The following is a 24,458-nucleotide window of genomic DNA, read 5'->3' on the forward strand; positions in this document are numbered from 1 at the left end:
AGGAGGATCTGTGTTCAAGTCCATTGGCAGACTTTAGCTGTGTGACCCTGGGCAAGTCACTTAACCCCAACTGCCTCACCTTATTCCCCCTCCCCAAAAAAGATATGTCACTACAATTTTTCTTTTTCACTTTGCATCACTGCATATGCTTTTCTGTATTCATGACTATTATTCATTCTTTCTGAAGATATAGCATTCTGCCCTAATGTACCAGTGTAACAGGCATTCTACCACCACTGGTCACTTCTTTGATTGTTCCCAGTTTTTCAGTATCACAAATAATGTAGCTTAGCACAGTACTGGCATGTAGTAGTCACTTAATGAATATTTATTGATTGATGGATGAATTGACTAATAGATATCTTTGTACAGATTGTTCTTTTTTTTCTTTTTAATTATTTCCTTGGAATATCTTTCCAATGGGATTTCGTGGAAATTTACTAGGATCTCTTAAAAAATAGAAGAACCGAATTACAATTCAGGTTTTGGTTTTACCGGAAGAATACCACCAGTTTTAACCTTTATCTTACACTGCCAGTTGATGTTCCACAAAATTTGCACACTGCTTTTCCCTAGGCAAACCATGAATGCTGCTTTCTCATCTCTGTCAATGCTGAATTTTGTAGCTCATATTTTCATTGGACAAGCTAAAAAGGCTTTGACTATAGGTGTGGCGAGAAAAGATAAGCTGAGTTTTGAAAAATTCATCACCAGAAGGTTTCCTACCAACTGATGGAGATTGAGGTGGCACAGCTCATGTCACATGGGCCATTGACTGGGTCTTAGAGAGGTTGGGATCATAAGTGAATTGGATGATTACATTAAACGTGTAAAATTATTATGTAATTCCACTGTTTTCATCTGAATACTTTCAAATTTTGTTCTATTGGCAATTCTATTTTAATTTTGACTGTGCTTCTTATAGGCAATATATTATTGAGTCGTACTATTTAATCCTCAATACTTCTTATAGCAAAATTTAGTTTTTTTTCTTCCACATTTAATATTAATAACTTTGGGGTTTACCTTACCTTTCATCATCCTTTATTATTTATTTCTTTATGAGATTTATTTTGATTATCTATGATGTGAACTTTGGAGTTATTTCTCCTTATGTTATGAGAAAAGAATAACTGTTCTTTAACTGTTTTCTATTTTGAATACTTTAATATTATGATATACCTTGTGATACCATTCAAAAGGACACTCCTTTCAAAGGTGCAGGTCACAACACCTTTATGTAATCTAATTCTATGAGACTTTTGTTCATGCTCCCATCCATCCTACATAAGTGGTCTGCCCAAAGTGTGGCAAGTCTGTCCTTGGGTCTTTTAGCTTTATCCAGCAACTACAATCACACTTGGGCCATGGACATTGTACATTTATCACTTGCTCAAGTTACTCCTTGACCAGCTCACCTACCTCCTTGATCACACACAGGGAATTATATTTGGTTGTGATCTCATTGAGAGAATGAGGAATGAGGAAACTCTTTCTACTAATGAGGGTTGGTACCCTCTCAGCAGAGAGCAGTCTTAGTTGGCTAGTGTACAGAGTGTTGAAGTGCCATGTCCCAAATCACCTGGCCAATATGTGTCAGAGGCAGGATTTGAACCGGGTCTTCCTGGTTTTGAGGCCAGATCTTTATCCATGATGCTATACTGTCTGTCATCTAAATCTTGGACATTATCTTTTATGCTACTTGCATGCAAGTCCTTACTGGCAATATTCTGCAGTCTATTTATATCCACATCTCTTCATTACCCTTTGGGTCACTTGAAAATTTTATTTTTCTGCAATTGTGATACAGTGTGGCATACTAGATAGAGAACTGGATTTGAAATCAGGAAAGACTGGATTCAAATCCTGACTCTCATTGACTCCTTATTTACTAGCTGTGTGACCTGGTGCAACACATTTAACCCATCTGATCCTCATTTTCTTCACCCATAACATGACTAGATGGGTGGATTTGGCTCTGAGATCCGTTCCAGCTCTAAATCTATGATTTTAGGATTCCTGGAAGAAGATAAATGTCTTGGTGGTGGAACAACTTTATCTACTTCCCAATGTATTTGCATCTCATAGTCTAGATAATGGGAGGGGGAGAGCAGAGAGGGAACAAACATTTATTAAGCACCTACTACATGCCAGATACGGTGCTATGTGCTTTACAGATATTTTCTAACTTGATCCTCATAACACCCTTATGAAGTAGGTGCTATTATTATCCCTATTGTACAGGTGAGGAAACTGAAGTTAAATAACTTGTCCAGGTTCACACACCTAGGAAATGTCTGAGGCTGGATTTGAACTCAGGCCTTCCTGACTTCAGGTTTAGCACTGTACATACTGAGCCACCTCGCTACCTAGATATTCTTCATCTACACTCTTTTTCATGTGTAGATTGATCATGAAACTCTTTTGAGAGGTTGTGGATCTCAATTAGGAGATTATAATTCCAGGACTTAATAAATCAGTACAAGATTATCTAATAAACAGAATCATTTGGAGGATATTACTATCTATAAGTGGGCAGCTACGTGGTACCTGGAGTCAGGAAAACTCATCTTCCTGAGTTCAAATCTGGCCTCAGACACTTACTAGCTGTGTGACCCTGGGCAAATAATTTTTTTTTCCAGTTTTTAAACATTTTTAATTAAAGTTTTGAGTTCCAAATTCTATCCTTTCCTGCTTACTTCCCCTTTGCTCTCCCTGAGATCGTAGGCAATCAGATATAGGTTACCCATGTTCAATTATGTAAAACATTTCCATTTTAGTCATTTTGTTCAAGAAGACTTGAATAAAAGGAAAAAAATGAAAGAAAGTGAAAAACAGCATACTTCAGTCTACTCAAACTCAATATCAGTTCTTTCTCTGGAGGCAGATAGCTTGCTTCATCATTAGTGCTTTGGGATTTTCTTGGATTATGTATTGCTGAGAATAAGTAAGTCATTCATAGATCTTCATCAAACAGTATTGCTGTTTCTCTCCATGTTCTCCTGGTTCTGTTCACTTTACTATGTATCAGTTCATGTGTGTCTTTCCAGGTTTTTCTGAAATCATCCTGCTTGTCATTTTTTACAGATTAATAATATTCCATTACAATCATATGCCACAGTTTGTTTAGCCATTCCCCAATTGATGGGCATCCCTTTGATTTCCAATTCTTAGCCACCATAAAAAGAGCTGCTATAAATATTTTCATACAAATGCAAATACAATACTTTCCCCTTTTTTTTGGATGTCTCTAGGGTATAGACCTTGCAGTGGTATTGCTGGCTCAAAGAGCATGTAGAGTTTTATAGCCCTTTGGGTATAGTTCCAAATTACTTTCTAGAATGGTTGGATCAGTTCACAACTCCACCAACAATGCATTAGTGTTCCAGTTTTCCCACATTTTCCAACATTTTCTTTTTTTGTCATATTAGCCAATCTGATAGGTAATGAAGTGGTATCTCAGAGTTGTTTTAATTTGCATTTCTCTAATCAATAGTGATTTAGAGCATTTTTTCATATGACTATAATGTATATTAAACTTTAACATATGTCACGGGAGAGCTTTTTGTTAAACATTTATCAGCATACTCCTGCTTCCAGCAAAAATTTAGGTTTTCTATCATGTTGGCCAGTTTCTTGATTTTTTTCCTTTTTCCTCCTATGTCATTTTTGTGGAGCTTATGTTTTCCTTAATTTCTTTTAAGGTAGAGATCGTACAATCTGTTTCTTCTTTCAGCATTTCTTGAGTATCTTCAGTACTTTCTTTGGCAAGCATTTCCTCTACGGTTTTATAACTTTGTTGTTGTCATTTTGAGATGTCAGAACTTTTGTTATTTTTTCAAAGTTATGTTATTTTTTTCTTGTTGATAACCATAAAGACAAGAGTTTTCTTTGTTTTCAGAATTTCTTCAGTTATATTTTGTCAGGATGACATGGAGTGAACACATGATGCTGCTATTCACTTCTGTTATCAAAAGTTTTCTTTCACATGAATATAAAGACATAATAACAATAAGAGTATTAACTATTGTTATTTCCCTATCAGTTCACAAAAATTTTTTTTAAATTATTTTCCTCTGGGGAAATGATGAGTCTTACCTTATAATCCAAATCTTCAAAACAATTGAAGACCACACAATGTTTGCCCAAGGCCTGAGGGAAATAATATGATTTTAGAGTGCATACATTTATTGAAATGAGAACATAAAATAATAGTAAAGGTAATATTCAGAATAAAGGAATTTCTGAAAAAGCCTACCTGGGCAAACCTTTTGCTTTTACCAGATGATATTTTATGGCAAAATGTTAGCATGGATGCCACAAGTTAGCAAATTCTCAAAAGCAGTACAGTAGGACTGTGGTCTGTACACCTAGGTACCAGAATATATTTAAGCTACTAGTTCAATTGATTAGGACACAGTACCAATGAGACAAAGGTCACATGGATTTAATCTCCAAATAATCTTTGCTCAGACAACATTTTTCCATGGCTACAAATATACTCCTATCCTTTGTCAGACCAGTCAAATATGTATTTTATATGTAAACTATCAAATATATATGTATACACACACACATACTATCAAACATATATGCTATCAGTTACTGGCAAACTGTGTGACTAGGGCAAATTACCACTACTAAGAAAAAAAGGAAACAGGCCATGAACAAATCTATAAGACAATAGGATTAAATTTAAATAGTTTATTAAATATATTTTGAACAACTGACCCATGACTAGGGTATTTATTTTTTCTGAAAAATGGTAAGAAATCTGTTCTGAGCCATTAATGGGTCCCTTTTGTAAGTAATACTGCAATTTCATAAGAAAACTAGAGAATGTGATAGTTTTAAGTTATAAAGGTAGCTGGACACTGGATTGCTTCAGAGCTTCATTCTGCATTGGCAACAACCTATGTCCAAAGAAGCAGAGCCTTTTTTTGATTTAGCCTCTATCACAAATATTCTTTTTTTTTTTTTTGATGAGGCAATTGGAGTTAGTGACTTGCCTAGAGTCACACAGCTAGTGTCAAGTGTCTGAGGTTGGATTTGAACTCAGGTCCTCCTGACTGCAGGGCCAGTGTTCTATCCACTGTGCCACCTAGCTGCCCCTATCACAAATATTCTTATTCCTGCTGTTTCTTAAAATGGCTGAATTTGCGTGACTCTATTCCTTGCCCAACCCACTTACCTACAAGCAACAGATGAATAATTCTGGATTAAGTTGGAATACAGTAGGAAAGTGTGTGCATACATATTGGTGTGTGTCCAGCTTGCATGAATCAGTACACTTGTGTGTATTTTGTATGTGTGTCACACATATAACACAAGAGTGGTGTCATGGAGCTTAATGAAATGTTTTCTGAAATGAATATGTATTCATGTGCTTGAGAGCCTGGTACATCTATGCATGTTTGTATGTAGTACATAAAACCTACTTTTTCCTATCTATAATTTATATATACCTACATATCCATGTGCCCTTTTGGTTGGTGTATGTAGTTGTATCTTTTATATGTATACTCATGTGTCCATATCACTATGAATATTTTTGGCTGGGCCAGTGTGACTGCCTTTTTTAGATGCATGATTATATAAATGCAAAACTATTTAGGGGAACCATTACTTAAAGTAAAGTACAAATTTAGTTGGACAGAATACACTTTTTTGCTAGAAGTAGTAAGTTTAAAGGGGAGCTCAGCAGGCAATAATGAAGTTACATTATATATGAAAGGGAGAGAGGAGAGTAATCAGAGAAGACCCTGATCAATTTCATGAGTCCCCCAATCCCCCTGATGAGATTATAGGGTGTTGTTGCAGCCCTAGTCTCTGGGGACTAATCAGGGTTCCCAGTTTCCTCTCAACAAGGTGCTGAGGTGACCTCTGAAATCATGAAAATTCTTTTCAGTCCATTATACTATTTAAAATCGCTTATTTTCTTTAGTGAATCCAAACAAATTATTCTACACTGTCATTTCTTTTTCATTATGTCTGCTATTTTAAAATAGTCTGTAGCTCCAATGTCACTAGATTGTTCTATTTTTCCAACTGCTTCTATTTTTTGCTGCATTTTAATACTTCTTCGCTACTCCTTATGGCCCGATGTAAGGATTACTTTCCTAACAATTAGAGCCATCCAAAAGTGGAATGAATTCCTTTTCATTAGAGGTATTCAAGAGGAGCCTGGATGAAGTTTTGTCAGAGATTTTGTGGAGGGGACCTATTTCAGATATGGATTAGATTAGATAGTGCTTCTGGTCCTTCCTCAGATTCCCCAAATCTCTAACTATTTACTAGACACTTACTAGCTGTGTGACCCTGGAGAAGCCACATAACCCTATTTGCCCCAGTTTTCTCATCTGTAAAATGAGCTGGAGAAGGAAATGGCAAAACACTCCAGTATCTTTGCTAGGAAACCCTCAAATGAGGTCACAGAGAGTTGGGAAGAAGAAAGAGAAGAAGGAAAAGGAGAAGGAGAAGGAGGAGGAGAAGATGATGATGATATTTCCACTTGAATATTTTACCATTGCCTGAAAAAATGCTGTAGCATATTCAAGATATTACTCATCTTCACTCTAAACCAGTCATTCTTTCCTAACTTCCACATTTTTGTTAATGCAGCCAACATTTCCCAGGTGTTGCATATCTTTTTCAGCCGTGTAAAATCAATCAATCATCAAATCCTGACAATTATTTCTTAGAAACTCCTCTCCAAACTATTTACTCTTTGCCATACCTACAGCCATTCCTTACACAAAAATATCAGAGAACCTGGGTTTAAGTCCCAGTTCTGGTACTTACTACCTAGAACGAGATACTTCTGCTATCTGGGTCTCATTGTCCTCATCAGCAAAACAAAGGCCATGGGCTTGGTCTCTAAAAGTCCTTTCAGGATCTAAATATAATGACTTTACAAGGCCAATCCTAATGTTTGGATCACTGCAAGAGCCTCCTAATAGGCTGACCACACTTCCAGTCTCTCCTATCCTCCACATTTCCAACCAAATTAATCTTTGTAATGCTAATACTTTGCTCAAAAACCTTCCCTGGCTTCCACTGCCTACAATCCAAACTCATGTTCAAGGCTTCTCACCATTTGCCCCTGTTTTATCTCCTTAACTTTATCTTTCCCTACTTGCAGACAGGAACATTGTACTCTATCCAGCTCAGCCTCACAAATAAAAGCACACACCTTGTGTTCTCCTGTCAAATTTCCCTCATCTTTGCTTACACTATTAGCCCCACACATGGGAGAAGGGAACAAAGATTTATTAAATGCCTACCAAGTGCCAAGCTCTTTACAAATATTATCTCACTTGATTCTCACCACAATACTATGAGGTAGATATTGTTATTATATCCCCATTTTACAGTGAAGGAAACTGAGGCAGTCAGAGTTTAAGGGATTTGCCCAGGGCTGCACAGCTAGTAAGTTTCTGAGATTGGCTTTGAAGCCTGGTCTACTGGATTCCCGGCCCAGTGCTCTATCCACTGTGCCATCTACCTACCCAGTTACACCCAATGTTCACTCTATCACTAGTCTAAAAGTCCCTAATCATTTTGACCACACTCACCCTTTTTTTTTTTTTTTTGGTGAGGCAATTGGGGTTAAGTGACTTGCCCAGAGTCACACAACTAGTAAATGTTAAGTGTCTGAGGTCAGATTTGAACTCAGGTCCTCCTGCCTCCAGGGCCAGTGTTCTATCCACTGCGCCACCTAGCTGCCCACTCATCTTTTTTCTAATTCTGTATAGCACTAACTATAAATACTCATCTAACTAGTTCACGTGCTTATTTCTTGTTTCCCCAACAAGACGATAAATGTCTTGATGGTACAGACTATATCCCAACAGCCCTCAGTATGCTAAACAATAATCAGAGAAGTAGTAGATACCTGATGAATAATTGAAATGAATTGAATTCCACTCTTTCTAGTAGTTAGGAAATGGCCTTGATTGCCTATTAAATGATAATGTAATCATTAGGTGGTCTTACTTCTATATATTATAGCAGCATATGTCCTCATTGGGCCTAAGTCAACATGGCACACAGCTTGCAGAGTTCTCGATAGCTGAATTTTCCAAATAGCTGAAGATTTATCACTGTAAGCACTATTTTTAAAAATTTTTATTTTAACTGCATGGAAATATTTCCATAATGTACTTTTCTCTACCTTCATAATCTGTGAAATGCATAAAATCAGTTTCTTCATTGGCTCAACCCTTTGACTTCATTCTTGCTGTTCCCATTGCCTTGAAGGTATTCTCAATCCCCTCTGCCCATTCGCATCCCTCACTTTCCTAAGGTTGCTGAACTCTGACCATTTCTTTAATCTGCACACCCCACAGCACTTAAATAATGCTGTTATTGTTCAGTCATTTTATAGTTGTATCCAACTCTTCGCGACCCCATTTGAGGTTTACTTGGCAAAGACACCAGAGCGGTTTGCCATTTCCTTCTCCAGTTCATTTTACAGATGAGAAAACTAAGGAAAACAGGGTTGAGTGACTTGCCAAGGTCACACAGCTAGTCAGTGTCTGAGGCCAGATTTGAAGACAACTCCTGACTCCAGCCCTGGTACCCTATCCATTGAATCACCTAGCTACATAACATCTAATATAACCTTTTTTCATCTGCTCATGTGCTGCCTGCAATTTTGCTCTAGTTGTTTCCTGTGTGTTTTGTCCTTAAGCTTGATTAAAAACTGAGAACGCAAGCCATTTTCCCTGCTTTTAGTTTGTACTTCAAATGCGAAAAAATACCTACTACATGCTTTAGGCATACCATTAAGTACATGGTTGATGAATATTATTACAGACAAAGAATACCTTGGGTACAAATCTGACAAATTCAAGATTTTATCAGAATTGGCATAGAAAACAAAGGCATATTATGTTTCTTCTTTTTGTAGGAATGTACTTACTTTTGCCAGGTCTTTGACAGTCTCTGTTTTCCCTGTGCCTGCTGGACCAGCAGGACAGCCTCCAAGATTCAAGTGGAGTGCACTAGTGAGGGTTAACCTGCATCGGTCTGTGAGAGGTGTAATAACCAACCTGGAGGTGCAGCCCAAGTACTCAAAGCCATAGGTAAAAGTTGCATGTCCTTGAAATACAAAGCATGTCTTCAGGCTGTCATCCCATTTATAACGAAGTTGCCTAAAATGAAATTTTTAAAAAATGCTCAAGTAATCAATAATAATCAATCAACAAGCATTTATTAAGCACATACCATATACTTGTTGCCCTCAAGGAACTTGTATTCAATAGGAGGAGAATGGAAACTTACAGGTCTAACCAAAAGGGCTTTAAACTGAAAATAAATAATATAAATGTGCTCCCAGTTATGACATCAGGAAAAAATTAGTGGAGGAGATGCTCAGTAATTCACAAAAAATGATATACAGTTAGAAAGAAAGAAATGATATGTTTTTAAATCAGTTAATGGTTACTTTCCTATTTTTATTGATTAATCTTTGAAACTGGCTTAGATTCTTAATTAGTAGAAACATTTAATTATGTATATAAGTGCCAGGCATTTAGTCAGGAAGACTTATCTTCCTGAGTTCAAATCCGGCCTCAAACACTTATAAGCTGTGTGATCCTGGACAAGTCACTTAACCATGTTTGCCTCAGTTTCCTCATCTTTAAAACGATCTGGAGAAGGAAATGGCAAACTAGTATATTGGCTAAGAAAACCCCAAATGAGTTCATGAAGAGTTCATGAAGACACTACTGAAAATGATTGAACAGCAACAAAAAAAGATTCTATCATCAAATCTTTCGAATCTATGCCTCTTGGCACAATGAAAAGAGCACTGGATTGAAAGCTGGAGGACCAAAGCTTGAATCCTGGCTCTGTCGCTGTGACTGTGGGAATGACATTTAACCTCTCTGGGTCTCAGTTTTCTCATCAATAACATGAAGAGGGTTGGATTAGTCCAGGGGTGGGGAACCTGCAGCCTCGAGGCCACATGTGGTCTTCTAGGTCCTTGGGCCTTTTGACTGAGTTCAAGTTTTACCAAACAAATCCTTTTATTAAGGGGATTTGTTCTGCGAAGTTTGGATTCAGTCAAAGGGCCACACTTGAAGACCTAGAGGGCTACATGTGGCCGTGAGGCCACAGGTTCCCTACCGCTGGATTAGACCACCTCTAGATCAAGAAATCTAAATTCTATGGTGCTATGACACTTCTGACCTCATAGGGACACAAATATGTAGTGCGGAGACAATAAACAAAGCAAACGGAACACGAGGGTGCAAATAGGATTACCCAGGAACAGATTGTATCCAGTGAGGATCAGTTTCTTCATTTGTAAAGTGGAGGTTTTAACAACTACCACACAAGCTTATTGTGAAAATAGTGAGACAATATTTGTAAAATGCTCTGCAAACCTCAAAGTGCCATTAAACATACTAATTGTTGTTGCTGTTGTCATAGATAAAAATGGGCGGTGGGTAGCACTGATCAATTTCAGTGTGGAAATCTATGAAAAACATGGGAGAAACATGGAGAAGTTTTGGATAAAGATTGATTGGAAGGAGCAACAGAAACAATACTGCAGTTACAGTGATATGACCACTCGGGCAGAAGAGAGAATTGAGTGGAATCCTGTAAACTGGTCACCAAAGCATGATGAAGGCAGGATATTGTCATTATCAATGACATGTTCAACTACCTGGATATCTGGTAGAAGTAGAACAGTTGGGAAATTCTAGACTTACCTTGCTAACAAAGAGAAAGAAGCACTGAAGGTAAGTGTTATTTTGGGCTTGATTCTGACCAATGAGGAGTAATTCATTGCCAAAGTAGATACAATGTTAACTTCAGAATGAAGTGACTGCACTACTATAGATAAGGAAACTGAGGCTGACAGAGATGGAATGATTTGTCCAACTTTCTCCCTCGATTAGCTGGGTCCTTGCATGAAGATTTCACTATGCTAATTGGTCAGTTTTGTCTTAGTAAGGATCTTCCACAAGTATTGCATGAATTGGGTCAACAGATGAGTAAAGCACATTTGACAGGACCGATAAGGTGTTCTTATCAAGGTGCCAGTAAACATGTCAGAACTTATATCTCTAATAATCTACTGAAGTTGGCTAGTTAGTGGTTACTAGCCTGAGTACCAGGCGACCCTGAAATCTGGACACTCTGAGGCAGACTGTTCTTCAAGAGATAGGGAGGCTGGAATCCAGGGTAGCTACATAGAAATATCAGCTCTGGGCTGTCTGAGAAACCACTAGCTCGGATGGGAGAGTGCCTTCCCTCCAGCATTCCCCTTCACCTTTTTATCCTGTCTTCCCTGGTTTCCTTATTAACATCTTAAAACGTTAACTTTGAGACAAAGGTAATGTCCAGAGTTCTCGGCAATTATGAGCATTAAAAGCAGTTGAAATGGTTCTGATTAAATGTAGAATTCCTTCCTTCCTTCTAGTTGTCCTCAGAGTTTAATAAATGCCACATCCAAAAAATTATATTTATAACATTTAATGACACATTAGATATTACTTATGCTTTATATTAGCTTTTTTTGGAAGTTAAAGAAATATGACTATGGAGGGAGGGTTTTTGTTTTTTCTATGAGCTTAGAAAACCTTTAGAAAATAAATGTCTTTGAAAGTTTGAAACTTCACAGTTTTACCAAGAGCTCTCTCTCTCTCTCTATTGTATCTTTTCCTCCCCTACTTAAGTATAATTGGCTCTATTCCCCCTTACTCTAATACTTATCTTGAAATTGTTTTGATATGGTGAAGAGATTCATGATTTAGAGAGTAGACTAAAGTTGTAGTTACTGCTTCCCACAAGTTATTATTGAAATTAGCAGCAAATCAAGAAAAAAAGTATAACAACAAAAACAATAATAAGTTGGCATATGTATCTCACTTCGGGGTTTGCAAAGCACTTTATGTATGTGAACTGATTGGACCTTCACAAAAATCATGTGAAGTAGGTGCTATTATTATTATTCTTATTTTATGGATAAGGAAACTGAGGCAGAGGATAGGTGACTTGCCCAGGGTCACATAACTTCAAGTTTTCCTGACTCCAAGGCCAGTACCCTATCCACCGCACCATCCATGCAACAGCTTTTTTTTAATACTACTCGTGAGAAAAAAAAAAAAAGTAGAGAACATAACAATCAGGGAGAAAAGGCCCATAGAAAGTAAGAAGTGGGGAGGGAGGGAGGAGTCAAGTCAGTAAGCATTTATTAAGTGCCTCCTATAGTCTAGGCACTCAGCTAAGCATTTGAGGATACAAAGAAATGAATAAAACAGTCCCTGTTCTCAAGGATCCCACAGTCTAATAGGGTAATGGAGAAGTAAATAACTATGTATAAATCGAGATAGGACAGGATGAATGAGAAGGAAGGCATAAGCATTAAGGAAGAATGGAAAAGGCTAAAAAGAGAAAAATAGTGGCTAACATTTATATAGTGTTTTAACTTCTACAAAGTGCTTTGTTTTTTAAAACCATATTCCAGAATTCACCTTGAATTTCCTAAAGTTTTTAGAGAGTTGATATGACCAGAGATAAAAGTGCTTTTGCTAAGATTTTTGCTTATAAAATTTAAGAGTACATACCTTGTCCATTCAAAATTATCTTCTTCAAAGATATTTTGGTTTAGCAAATCTGTCAATACATCTCTGCAGTGAACATAAATGGTAAGCAATGCCTCTAGGGTAATTTTTATTCGAAAATGAAGAGTGTCACACACCACTAGGTCTGCAAGTTGTCCTAGGAAGCCTATCAGTTTCTCAAGGACTTCTTTCAATGTCAAGGCTGGCTCAGAACTCTTAAAACTTTCAGTGCAGTTCATATTAAACATTATTTGGCTCTGAAAAGAGGACACAAGAATTTGATTATCCTTAATTTTTACTTTGTTGAATCACAAATTTCATTTTAAAGAAACATATAGACTTTTAAATTATGTCTCTATTTGGGCAGATATAGTCATACCTGATAAAATGAATTTTAACATTTAGCTAATTAGCAAATTGTTCTGACACTTACGTTTCCGTTCCTAAAAGTAAATCTTTGTTTCAGTAAAACTTTCTATCTTGATTAGAGTGCTAAATAAATAAAAACATATTTGCATATTACAAATACACATTTCAGTTTAAAAATCTTGAATTGTAATATAGGGAACAAGTATTAGTGAATACTTTAACTTATTAAAAGAAGTGATCAAAAGTTGTTGATCAACAAACAGTTCTCAAAAGAAAAATCACAAACTATTAAATAAATTAATAAATTAATAATTTGTTATTATTTATTAAAATATATTATATATAAATAATAATTTATTATTAATTATTAACATAATAAATAAATTGATAAATTAAATAAAAATAAAAAAGTCACAAAAAATTAACAACCACATGAAAGAATTTTCCAAATTACTATTAAGAGAAATATAAATCAAAACAATCCTGAGATTTCATCTAGCAAATTGGCCAAGAACATACAGGCAACACCATTTGTTGGGCGCAAGAACATAGGAGGGCTCCTAACACTAACATGTTCTAGTTGATCTGGTCAAACAGGAAGACAGCTTTGGAGGGGTTAAATAAACTTACTTTATTCTAGTCTAGTCTTCTCAAAAGAAGGTCGATGATAATGCCTGCAGCATTCCCTAATTACACTTCTTGAAGGGGTGGGCAAGAATGGTAGGAGCTACGACTCCTACCATCCCCTAAACCTCAATGGGGGCCAGTTGAGGCAAACACAGATTTCCCCTAAGCTTTGATGGAGGCTGATCAAGGCAGGTACATGCATTCCTCCATGCAATGCCCAAATTCCTAAAATTAGTTCCCCCCTTACTGACCAGTGCCCATTTGCTTTATAGGGCAACAGACAAAGAAGGCATCTTGCCAATATTAAGCTTACAGGTTAACATTGGCAATATTGTCATGACCTAGCACAGCACAGGTGTACGTTATGTCACCCCTATAGCTCTACTACAACCAAGTGGTAGAAGTTGTTTTCAACCATAGTTTGTGCAAAATATTATCTAGGATGCTGAAACTATTACCTAAAAAGGAATAAGAAAATCCTCCTTACACACAATAAGATTCACCTTACTTACAGAAATGTAAATCAAAAGAATCCTGAGGTTTCATTTAGCAAATTAGCCAAAATGACAAAAGATGGAAATTGTCAGTATTGGAGAGATTGTGCAAAGATGAATGCACTAAAGCATTGATGGTAGATCTGTGAATCAGTACAACCATTCTGTGAAGCAATTTGGAGTTATGCAAATAAAATGACTAAAATATCTATAACCTTTTGACCCTGAGATTTAACTGCTAAGCATCCACCCTAATTTATACATGCTATTTATAGCAGCACTTTTTTTTTTTTGTCGTAATCAGGAACCAGGAACAAAGTAGATACTGACTGGTGAATGACTTAAATTGTGGCACATAAATGTGTGGTATATGAATGTACTATAAGAAATTCTTCTCAATGATGAATACAAAGAAGCTTGGAAAGACTTATATGAACTGATGCAAAGTGAAATAATTAGAGTCAAGAAAAATTTTACATACCGATCAACAACAAAATAATTGGAAAAAATGCCCCCAAACAAAGTCGAATGTTGTGAAATTATATAGAACAAGCTTGCCTCAAAGATCTATTAGAATGAATTTCCTCCTGCTCCTTTGTACAGGTGGATGTCCGTGGGTGTGAAACATTGCATATAATTTCAGTTTTTTTCAATAGTTTGCTTAATTTTGCTGATTCCGTACCCTTACCCCTGCCACTTTTTATTCAATTCTTTGTACAAATGGATGGCTGTCTGGGAGGTAGATGGAGGAGGCATAAGGGAGAAATATGGGTTATATAAAAATAAAAAATATAAATAAGATGTCTTTTAAAAATAAAATGAATATTAGTAACTTTTTTCACTATTAGGAGTTTTATCAAAGCTTTCACAACAAAATGTATTGGTATAATTAGCTTGCTAGTATGAGTAAACATAAATTTATTAACAATATACTTGAGGTAATGAAGTACTTTTCACTTTTAAAAGTTTCAAAGGATTTTTTTTAAATGACAGAGGCAAAGGCAATGAAGATTTACCTTAGCTAAACAATTTTTTCTCATTAAAAGGTAAAAATTGTAATAATACAACAGCCACAAGGATGGTTACTTTTTTATATATCTTTTTTTATGCATCTGTTTTGTTGGCAATGTTTCCATAAACTGTTTATACTTTACATTCTATCTTGATAAATACTAACTTACCACAACAAGCACCACTTGTCCTGGATGAGTCTGTATCCATTCTCTAAAATTTTCCTGGTCCCATTCATTAATTCCTTTGTTTATAAACCTATAATTACAAAGTTTCATGTATGGCATTTATAAGCAATATTATTGATGATAACCTTTTACTTGCTGACTCAGAGTGAGTCAAAACTCAAAGTAATGGGGTAAGTTATATTTTTCAGAATCTTTGATTTCTCCATGTTATTATGGTACTTAAACAAAAAAGAGCTATTTAAGTCCTGTTCCATCCATGATGCTCATTTCTTCATTTTCTCTTCTGAGGTTGGCATATTCTTTGCCAGTGAAGGCCGATGAGCTACATGGATGGCAAGTGATTCTCAAATTTGCAGATAACAGAGAACTAGCAGGAGGGAAACACTGGTGAATACAAAGGCATATATTTGGGATATTAATCTGGCAGTGGTCCACAAGGTGGATTAGAAAGATGAGACTGGGGGCAGCTGGGTGGTGCAGTGCATAGAGCACCGGGCGTTGGAGTCAGGAGGATCTGAGTTCAAATCCGGCCTCAGACATGTAACACTCATTAGCTGTGTGACTCTGGGCAAGTCACTTAACCCAAATTGCCTCACCAAAAAAAAAAAAAAAGAAAGAAAGAAAGATGAGACTAATTTGGTCAGGAGCTATAGTCTAGGCTCACAGGGATGAGGGCAGCAGGTAGAACGCAAAGTAAGAGTTAGATGTAAGAGATGATATTAAAGATTAATCAATAGGATGTAGGAAGTAACTTCACTTGGGTTGTGAGAGAGGAAGGATTAATAGGACTAGAACATTTTGAGTCGGGTGATAGGGAAAATGGTAGAGATTTAGAGAGGGAGAAATCTGCAGTGGAAGACTCTTTGAAGGAAAGATGATGAATTTGATTTTAGACAGGCTTTATTAGAGTTCATGATGGGCTATCTAATTGGGAATGTCCAAAGTGTGGTTAGAAATGTGGAACTGGAACTCAGAAGAGGGGTCAAGACTGGAGAGATAAACAAATATGTAAATACTGCCTCCTGCTGTGCTTTTCCACTAGCTTCAATTCTGAATGGTACTTTGTTTTTTCCCCCCAAGACTGCATATCCCTATCTCACCCAGGCTGAAAGAACAGTGATCACTCATGGACCAGATCCCACTGCTAATCCACAGGTAAATCTCAATCTGCCCTACTTCTAATCTGGGCCTACTGACCTTCCCTTTGGCCCTTTACTCCTTGCGAGTTTGCCATATTGGTGTTGGGCTTAGTGTGGATACCCAATTACTTTTAGCTCTACTATAGCTGAGAACTCCCAAAGCAAATGATCTACCAGTGAATGACACTTTCTATAAAACATACAACTAAAAGACTTATAGGTTAATAAAATGCCACATCATCAGCCAATCTTTACCTCATCTCTGCCCTTGCCATATATATTCAACCTGACCAAAATTTCTCTAAATCTTCCCTCTTTACCTTATTACTAAAACCTTGGAAGAATATAATAGTAACAACAACAACAGTAACTAGCATTTAAATAGTGCCTTAAGGTTTGCAAATCACTTTGCAAATATTATTTCATTTGATCCTCACAATGACCCTGTGAGGAAGGTACTATTATTACCCTCATTTTACAGATGAGAAAACTGAGTCTGAGAGAGGTTAAGTAACTTAGCCACACAGTTAGTTGTTAAGGGTCTAAGCCAAGTTTTGAACTCAGATCTTCCAGTTATCAGGCTTAATACTCTATTTCCTGTGCCACCTAGCTTCTTCTAAGAGTAGACTATAGATAAGGGGCTCTTAACCTTTTTGTGTCATAGGTCACTTTGGCAGCCTGCTCACTCAATAAGCATTTATTGTTAAGTTGTTTCAATACTATCTGACTCTTCATGACCCCATTTGGGGTTTTCTTGGCAGAGATACTGGAGTGGCTTGCCATTTCCTTCTCCAGCTCATTTTATAGATGAGGAAACTGAGGCAAACAGGGTTAAGTGGCTTGCCCAGGGTCACAAAGCTAATAAGTGTTGGAGGCCAGATTTGAACTCAGGAAGATGAGTTTTTCTGACTTCAGATCTAGCATTCAATTCACTGTGCCACCTAGTTAAGCACTTACTAAGTTAAGCAATGTCAGGCACTGTACTAAATTCAGGGGATTTAAAAAAAAAAAGGCAAGAGACAGTCCCTGCTCTTAAGGAGTTTACACTCTGATGAGGGAAAAAACTTGAAAATAACTATGCACAAATAGGATGTATATTGTAGATAATCAAGAGAGAAAAAGCATTAAGGGTAATTGGGAATTTTCATGAGATTTACTTAACATCACTTCAAATAACGTTTTTTTTTTTTTTTAACTGTGACTGGGAGTAACAAATCAGATTTCAGCTGTTTTTTTTGGGCTAGGTTTTCTCCCAATGAGAATAATGCTAGAAAAAAAGGTTATTTTTGGTCAATGTGTGATCACTTTTCACATTTAGTTGTAAATGAAGGAGATAAACAACTTCTCTTCTGAACATGGAATAGTCTATTTACAGCTATATTTTTCCAATAAAGTTTCTTTTTGCTTCTTGGTGGTTTGCTTTCTTGTGTCTCAGGCAAAGAGATAGGGATGATACGGACATTGAAGACTTTGGTTGCATACAGCTTGTTGAAACCATTTAAACTGATGGATCAGTTGATTGAGCAATGGAATGGCTTGAAGTAGGCTTGGATGAAACTTCTTGACGAGGATTTAAAGAGGGATTCTTAAGAATTTTAAAGTCATCATAAGTAGCAATGAGTTGTTTCGTGGTAGATGAGTTTCTGATTGATGGTGGTTTGAAATTCCTTTTATATTTGCCAGCATGGTTTAAACTGCATTTTGAAGTATTCTGCTTGAGTTTGCAAGAATTAGAGGTGTTTTTTTTTCTTTTTTTTCTCTACTTTTATCTACACATGTTGTCTGAAGTGGCAAAGATTCAGCATATCTTGAGGTTTTCTGTTTGGATGAGCCTTTGGAGGAACTGGGCCATTCAATAAAGATTAGAGTACAGCAGCTGATTGGTAACTTTGGTTTCTCCTTTTGTATAGTCAGATGTTGTATTCTTTCCATTTTCAATAAATGACCTATTAATTGCTCAATGGAGATTCCTATAGGACCTTATGCCACTTTCTAATTTTGTAAATTTTGAGAAGGCCAGTTTGTGAAATCTAGAGTATTAAAAGGTGGAGGGAGAAAATCAGGATATGAAAATACTTCACTTGGCTATTTCAAGAAAGATTTTTCAAAGTCTTCTATTTCTTCTAGCTTTAAGTTCAGGAGCACTTTTTTTTAAGTGAGCAATGTATCATTTACTTTTTCATTTTCTGATAAATCACTTTCATCAGTTGTTGTTGCTATTGTTGTTTTTGTTCATCTGTCCTCCATGCTTAAGGAGGACCAATGACATCATGAGAATGATGTAATGACTTGTGTGTGAATTGGATTTAAGTGAGGCAGAGCCGTGAAAAGTCATCAGCCTCACTCTTTCCTCCAGAGTCATTCAAGTGAGTGGCAAGACATAACTCAAGATGACTGTCCATGACTCAGGATACAGTGGGTGACCTTGGCTCTTCTAAATTAAGGTCTTTCCTAGGTCTCAGGTAATTCCTGAGGTATTCCTAGGTAATAACTGAGACAAAAGATGACCCAATTTAACATCACAAAACTATCAATCTGGGAGGGGAAGACAATTAAAATTTCTGTCCAGAACAGAAAACAATTGCTATTTACACTCATTCTAAACCATTAAAACCTAAACAATGAGCCACAAAGACTTGGGTTGGAGATTATTATTGGCCATTCAATGACAGCCAGAGTGATTTGGTTTAAAGTATAGTCAAGTGGCTCCATTTGGAACCCAAAGAGCTTTTTAAAAAGCCTGTTTTTTTCAGAGCTATATTTCAAGAAATCATAAATGAAAACTGTATAGGACAAAAAGCAAATCGTCCCAGTTTTTTAAAAAAGAAAAAATAGTAAAACAAACAAATAGAAACAAAAATTTGAAAAAATTAAAAAATATAGGCTCCAAACCCTAAAACATCTTACAAAATATAAACAATTAAAAATTATTTTCCTATGGAAAGAGTTCCCACATGTAAGGAGGGGAACCACATTTGGAGAGGGAAGAAGGAGAAGGAGAAAGAGGAGGAAGAGGAGAAGAAAGAGGAGAAGAATGGAAAAGGAGGAGAAAGAGAAGGGAGAGGAGGAGAAGGAGGAGAAAGGAGGAGGAGAAGCATTCCCTAACTTCTGCTCATATTGACAGGATCTCAGATGGCAGCTACTACTATGCTCAGATAAGAAGGTAAAGACAGTTAATGCAAAACATTCTCCTAAAATCTGGTTTACCACTTCCCACAAACACACACTACATCCATGGGAGGCACAAACTTAAACTTAGACCATAATAACAGTGAGGCACGTGTGTAAGGAATACGTGTGACAAAGGTTCAATTCACAACCCCTACTCTGGAAGTCCTTCTCTCTGTGTAAAGACCCCATGCAGAACTCGTTGTTGTTGTCTTCGTTGGTGGTGGTGGTCCTTTGTTTTCAAAAAGGGCCAATGACCTCACGAGGGAGATGTCTTGACATGTGCATGAATTGGATTTAAGTGAGGCAGAGCTGTGCAAAGTCATCAGCCTCACTCTTCTCCAGCCTCATCAGAGTCCAGTGGAAAGACAAAGATCCAGATGACAGGTGAAGGCCCAGTCTTTCATCAGTTAGATTTTCTTCCAATGCTGCTGTTCTCATATTTCACATTCCAATTTGGAACAGATAAAGTTTCATCATTGATGCTTTCTATAGCTGGATATGAGTTACTCTGAGGCTTGTTTCTATCTTTGCAAAGGTGTCTATCAGCATAAGGCCAGCAGAGACTTAATGGCATCTGTTGTAGTCCAGGGTAAAACCCTGAGTGCTTCAGTGGGAGAGCATGATTCATGTTGATGGGTGGACTGTGATGTTATACTATGTTTCGATTAATGTCATTTTGCCTTCTATTGGTAAATATTTCATGATCAAGAGTTAATAGCATCAGCAGTGATTAATTTGTATAAATAAAAAAAAATAAATTTGTATAAGGGACTCAGGATCTATAGTTGTGACTAGTAGGCATTTTGCCTATCCTTACACCAGGAATACCCCTAGCATCCTGAGAATGAGTACCAGTAGTGTGGTGCACAGTTGTGACCGGTCCTACCCCAGGGAAACCATTGAGAGCTCCCAGCATGAATGCAGGTTGGAGTGGGTCAAAACTCAGAAACAACGAGAGAATAAAGGATATTGAGTGTGATGCTGGTTGGTGGTATTACATGTAGGCTAAATAAGCATTCAACTGAAGCTGAGAAGGGAGAAGAGTAGACAAGATAGTCTTGTTTTAATGATAAATTTGCGCTAATGAGGTAAATAAATCAAAGAAAAATCCAATGCGTACAACACAGTAAGTTAGAATGGAAAGACAAGTTAGGCAAAAAGAGAATCCTCAGCAAAACTGTTACTGTCAAGTACTTCAGATGTAAAAATGATCACTAGGGATAAGGGATTTTGTAGGGTAAAAGTAAAGCAAAATGTTTTCAAATTTCTCAATTTCGTAGGAATCATGTGTGACAATTGAGCATCAGTATTAAGGGAAGTTTTCAACTTTATCAAAATCTCACAGTATACAAAAATCTTATGAAGGCTTTGTATGATAGTGCAGTCAATTTTCCATATAGCCATGTTATATGGAAGCTACATTGCCTAGGGAATTCATATGTTAGATCCATCTGGAAATTTCTCAAAGAATGATAGATTATCAGATTGTTCAGCTGCTAGTTCAGGGATTCATTACTGACTATCTGGATTGTTCTAAAAGTTTTAGAATTTGTCTTCTGGCCTCTAGTCTCTTGTATCTTTCATCTTGCACTGAAATATCAAACTAATCTAATATATAGGCCATACTATGTCACTATCCTCTTCAAAAACCATCAAAAACCATCAATAGCTCCCTGTTTCCACCATGGGATAAAATATATAGACTGGCACTTATTTGTTTTCTCTATAATCTGACTCCCACCTACTTGGTAGGCTTATTTTATAACACTTTCTTTCCTATACTTTATTTTCTAGCCATATTGGACTATTGGCTGTTCTTTGACTCATTCTGTTTCCTGTGACTTCTGTGCATTCACAAAGAATGTCTTTCATGCCTGGAATATATTCCTTCCTCATATCTGCCTTTTGAAATCTGAGTGACCCTCAAGGCCCAGCTCAGGTTGTCTTTTTTTTCCCCCATTCCATATCAGTTATCTCTTTTAATCCTCATGTCTTTAATCATAAAACTTTATACAGTAATATACATATATATGGTTAAAATTCTTTTTTTTACCATCAAATGAGCCAAAAATATCGATTAGCTGCATATAAATTTCTTATAAACACAATAAATTCAGATTTTAATTTTTTATCCTTCTCATGTTTCTTTTTTTTCCGTATAATGACTTTTATCATTCTAACTTGCTTTTCTCTTTTACATATTTATATCACTCAATATTTCTGCTCCTATTCTATTCCCTCCTCCATAAAACCTTATTTGGATCATCAGAGCTGAAAGTGATCTCTCCTTCCTCAAAATTTTAAGAATGTTTTTGATTCTCTCTTTGTACCATAATTCATCCTTTTTATCATATTCATTAGCTTTCTTAATTTCTTCATACTGTAAATTCCTTGAATTTGGAAAAACTTTTTAATTCAGTATGTAGTCGGTGCTTAATAGATATTTTTGAATTGATAGTTAAGCTGAGAATCTAGAACATAACTTTAAAGATACTAAAGCCACACTTACATCTTTACCATATCAAACATGTTCTTCTCCACATTTACCAGCCATTGTTCTACAGCAGTTCTTACATGAACTTTCCTATAAGTTTGTCAAAAAAGGGTTATTAAAAATTACTTAGTGATACATATTAAAATGCTTCATTAAATTTACAGTTGTAATAAATTCCTAAGTATTGCTTTGATTACAGTTGTGGGTCAAAGAGAAGAAAAACCTATATTATCATATGAACTCACAGATACTATCATTAAATATTATGCATATAACCTATCAAAATATGTAATTGGGGATCTTTAAAAACTGCATGTCCCCATCTCACCCAAGCTCGAACAGCAGAGACCTGACCTGATCCCATTACTGAGCAGCATGGGAGTTTTGACCTGCTCTTTTCCTGATGTGGGCCAGTTTGACTCTCCTTAGGCAACCTGGTGGCCCTCCTCTCTTGAGGACTCGCCATATTAATGCTGAATTTAGTATAGACATTCAAGCAGCAAAGGCTGCCGCTGCTACAGCTTGCTACTCCCGAGCTCAAGAGTTCCACCAATCTAAGCCTCCCTGGGAACAACTCATCATGATATAGACGCCCTTCACACAGGTATCCTCAATACCTGGGATACATTCCCTTTCCATCTCAGATTCCTAGAGGCTTTAGTTTTCTTAAAGCTATAGCTGCTGCTGGTGTGTCACTACACAGAATAAACCAGCCAACCAAGGTCCCAAGATAAAGAAAACTTAATTACAGAGCTTAAGTCCTCAGGCCTGCCCTGGGAGCCCACAAGTCCAACTATGGCAATGCTGCCCCATGCACCTCCTTGTCCTGCCCCCCAGGATGGCCAAGCACTACATAAACACACACACACACACACAGAGTGCTGACTTTCTACGATACAGAAGTATTCCCTTTGTGCCACAGGAATCATTGGACCATTCTTGTGATTTCCTTAATATAAAGAGATCCCATTAAGGAAACTCTCTCTACCCGTGAAGCCCAGCATCTGCTTTACAACATAGAATCTTTGAGAGCCATTTAGGGTACTACAAGATTAAGTGACGTGCCCAGAGCCACATAACCAGTATTTTTTCATGAGTAGGACTTGAACACAGGTTTTCCTGATTTTTAGGCCAGTTTTCTATACACTAGGCCAGGCTGGGATGGTTGGGATGGTTGGGATGTAAAGTCAATCAGTTATTTCTCTTGAAATGGAAGGAGGAAATATGACAGACATTATTTAATAATCATCCATTAGGAGCTGTGTGCTGCTGTATTTAGATACCCCTTCAATGGGTCCAAGGAACATGATCAAGGGAGAGTAGATCTATTGTAATCAGAAACCGAACTAGGAATTCCACCTAGAACAATCCATTGGAATATTGAAAGCAAAGACTGTGGAACTCCATGAGGCTGATATTAGCCAGATTGGCACTGAGGGGGGAAGGGCGACGCTAGAGATGGGACAGGTAGCTTTTAAAGAGCTCATCTGGGGGTATAACCAGCATAGGGGAGAAAGCATGCCATTTGGTACCTTTCTATTTTTAAAACAAATTGTTCTTGCTAATCAGGTACCAAGTTCAATGTAAGTGCTTCTAGTACCCTTTAAATTTTGGCATCCTGGGCTAAAACTCAAGTCATCTTGCTTGACTTATGGCACTGGCTGTAACTAGCTCAGCCAGTTTGCCAAGACTGGCAGAGATCCAGGCTTCCTTTCCCATTCCCTCCAGCCTGAAGAGAGAGAAAGACAAAGTGAAGTTGCCATTAAGGGTAGCAGTAACAACCACAACGACAGCAAATAGAAACGAATCTCTAGAGAATACTGATAAGAAAGGGGTAAGTTCTGCAAAGGAGAGTGGGAAACCTGTTGTGAAAAAAGCATTGGAAAGTTCAAGAGGTGACAGTGATAAAAAGAGAGTGGAACTTGTTGTTGCAGATTTTTTGGTGTTTTTTTTTTAATAAGAAGTAGAGAATACATTGTGAACAAAATTTGTGGGTTAGAATAGGCTGTGCAAAAAGGACGGGGAAGTAAGAGTTGCAGGAGAAAAGATTGCAAAAGTCTGCTAGTGGATTTTTTGAGTCTTAGCTTAAGTGAGTTTTTTATTTTGTTAAAGGCTTTTTGATATCTGCGGATATAATCTGGAGGGATTTGTTTGTTTTATGATCAGTTATGTTGTTTTCCTAAGTACAAATACAACTTGGCCAGAATGAATAATTTTTGGATAAATTGTTATAAGATCTTATTTCATGTTTTCATGACCACATTTATTAGTGATGTTGGTTTACAATTCCCTTTTTCAGTTTTATCCTTCCATAGTTTAGATTTGGGGCAGCTAGGTGGTGCAATAGATAGAGTGCTAGTCAGGAAGACTCATCTTCCTCAGTTTAA

The 24,458-nt window shown here is 36.9% G+C and overlaps 1 protein-coding gene across 1 annotated transcript in view; it reads right to left on the minus strand.

The window, feature by feature from the left end:
• Nucleotides 1-24,458, minus strand: part of LOC114049395 (dynein heavy chain 14, axonemal-like) — a 343,809-nt gene that overhangs the window by 226,785 nt on the left and 92,566 nt on the right. The window contains exons 25-29 of the mRNA XM_027870678.1: nt 22,087-22,161; nt 15,250-15,337; nt 12,582-12,835; nt 8,924-9,155; nt 4,099-4,152 (exon numbers count right to left, since the gene is read on the minus strand). Coding sequence (XP_027726479.1) covers nt 4,099-4,152; nt 8,924-9,155; nt 12,582-12,835; nt 15,250-15,337; nt 22,087-22,161 — 703 coding nt within the window. The remainder of the gene's footprint in view (nt 1-4,098; nt 4,153-8,923; nt 9,156-12,581; nt 12,836-15,249; nt 15,338-22,086; nt 22,162-24,458) is intronic.

The sequence above is a fragment of the Vombatus ursinus genome, unplaced genomic scaffold, assembly GCF_900497805.2.
Source record: "Vombatus ursinus unplaced genomic scaffold, bare-nosed wombat genome assembly UNPS02014798.1, whole genome shotgun sequence".
Taxonomy (NCBI): domain Eukaryota; kingdom Metazoa; phylum Chordata; class Mammalia; order Diprotodontia; family Vombatidae; genus Vombatus; species Vombatus ursinus.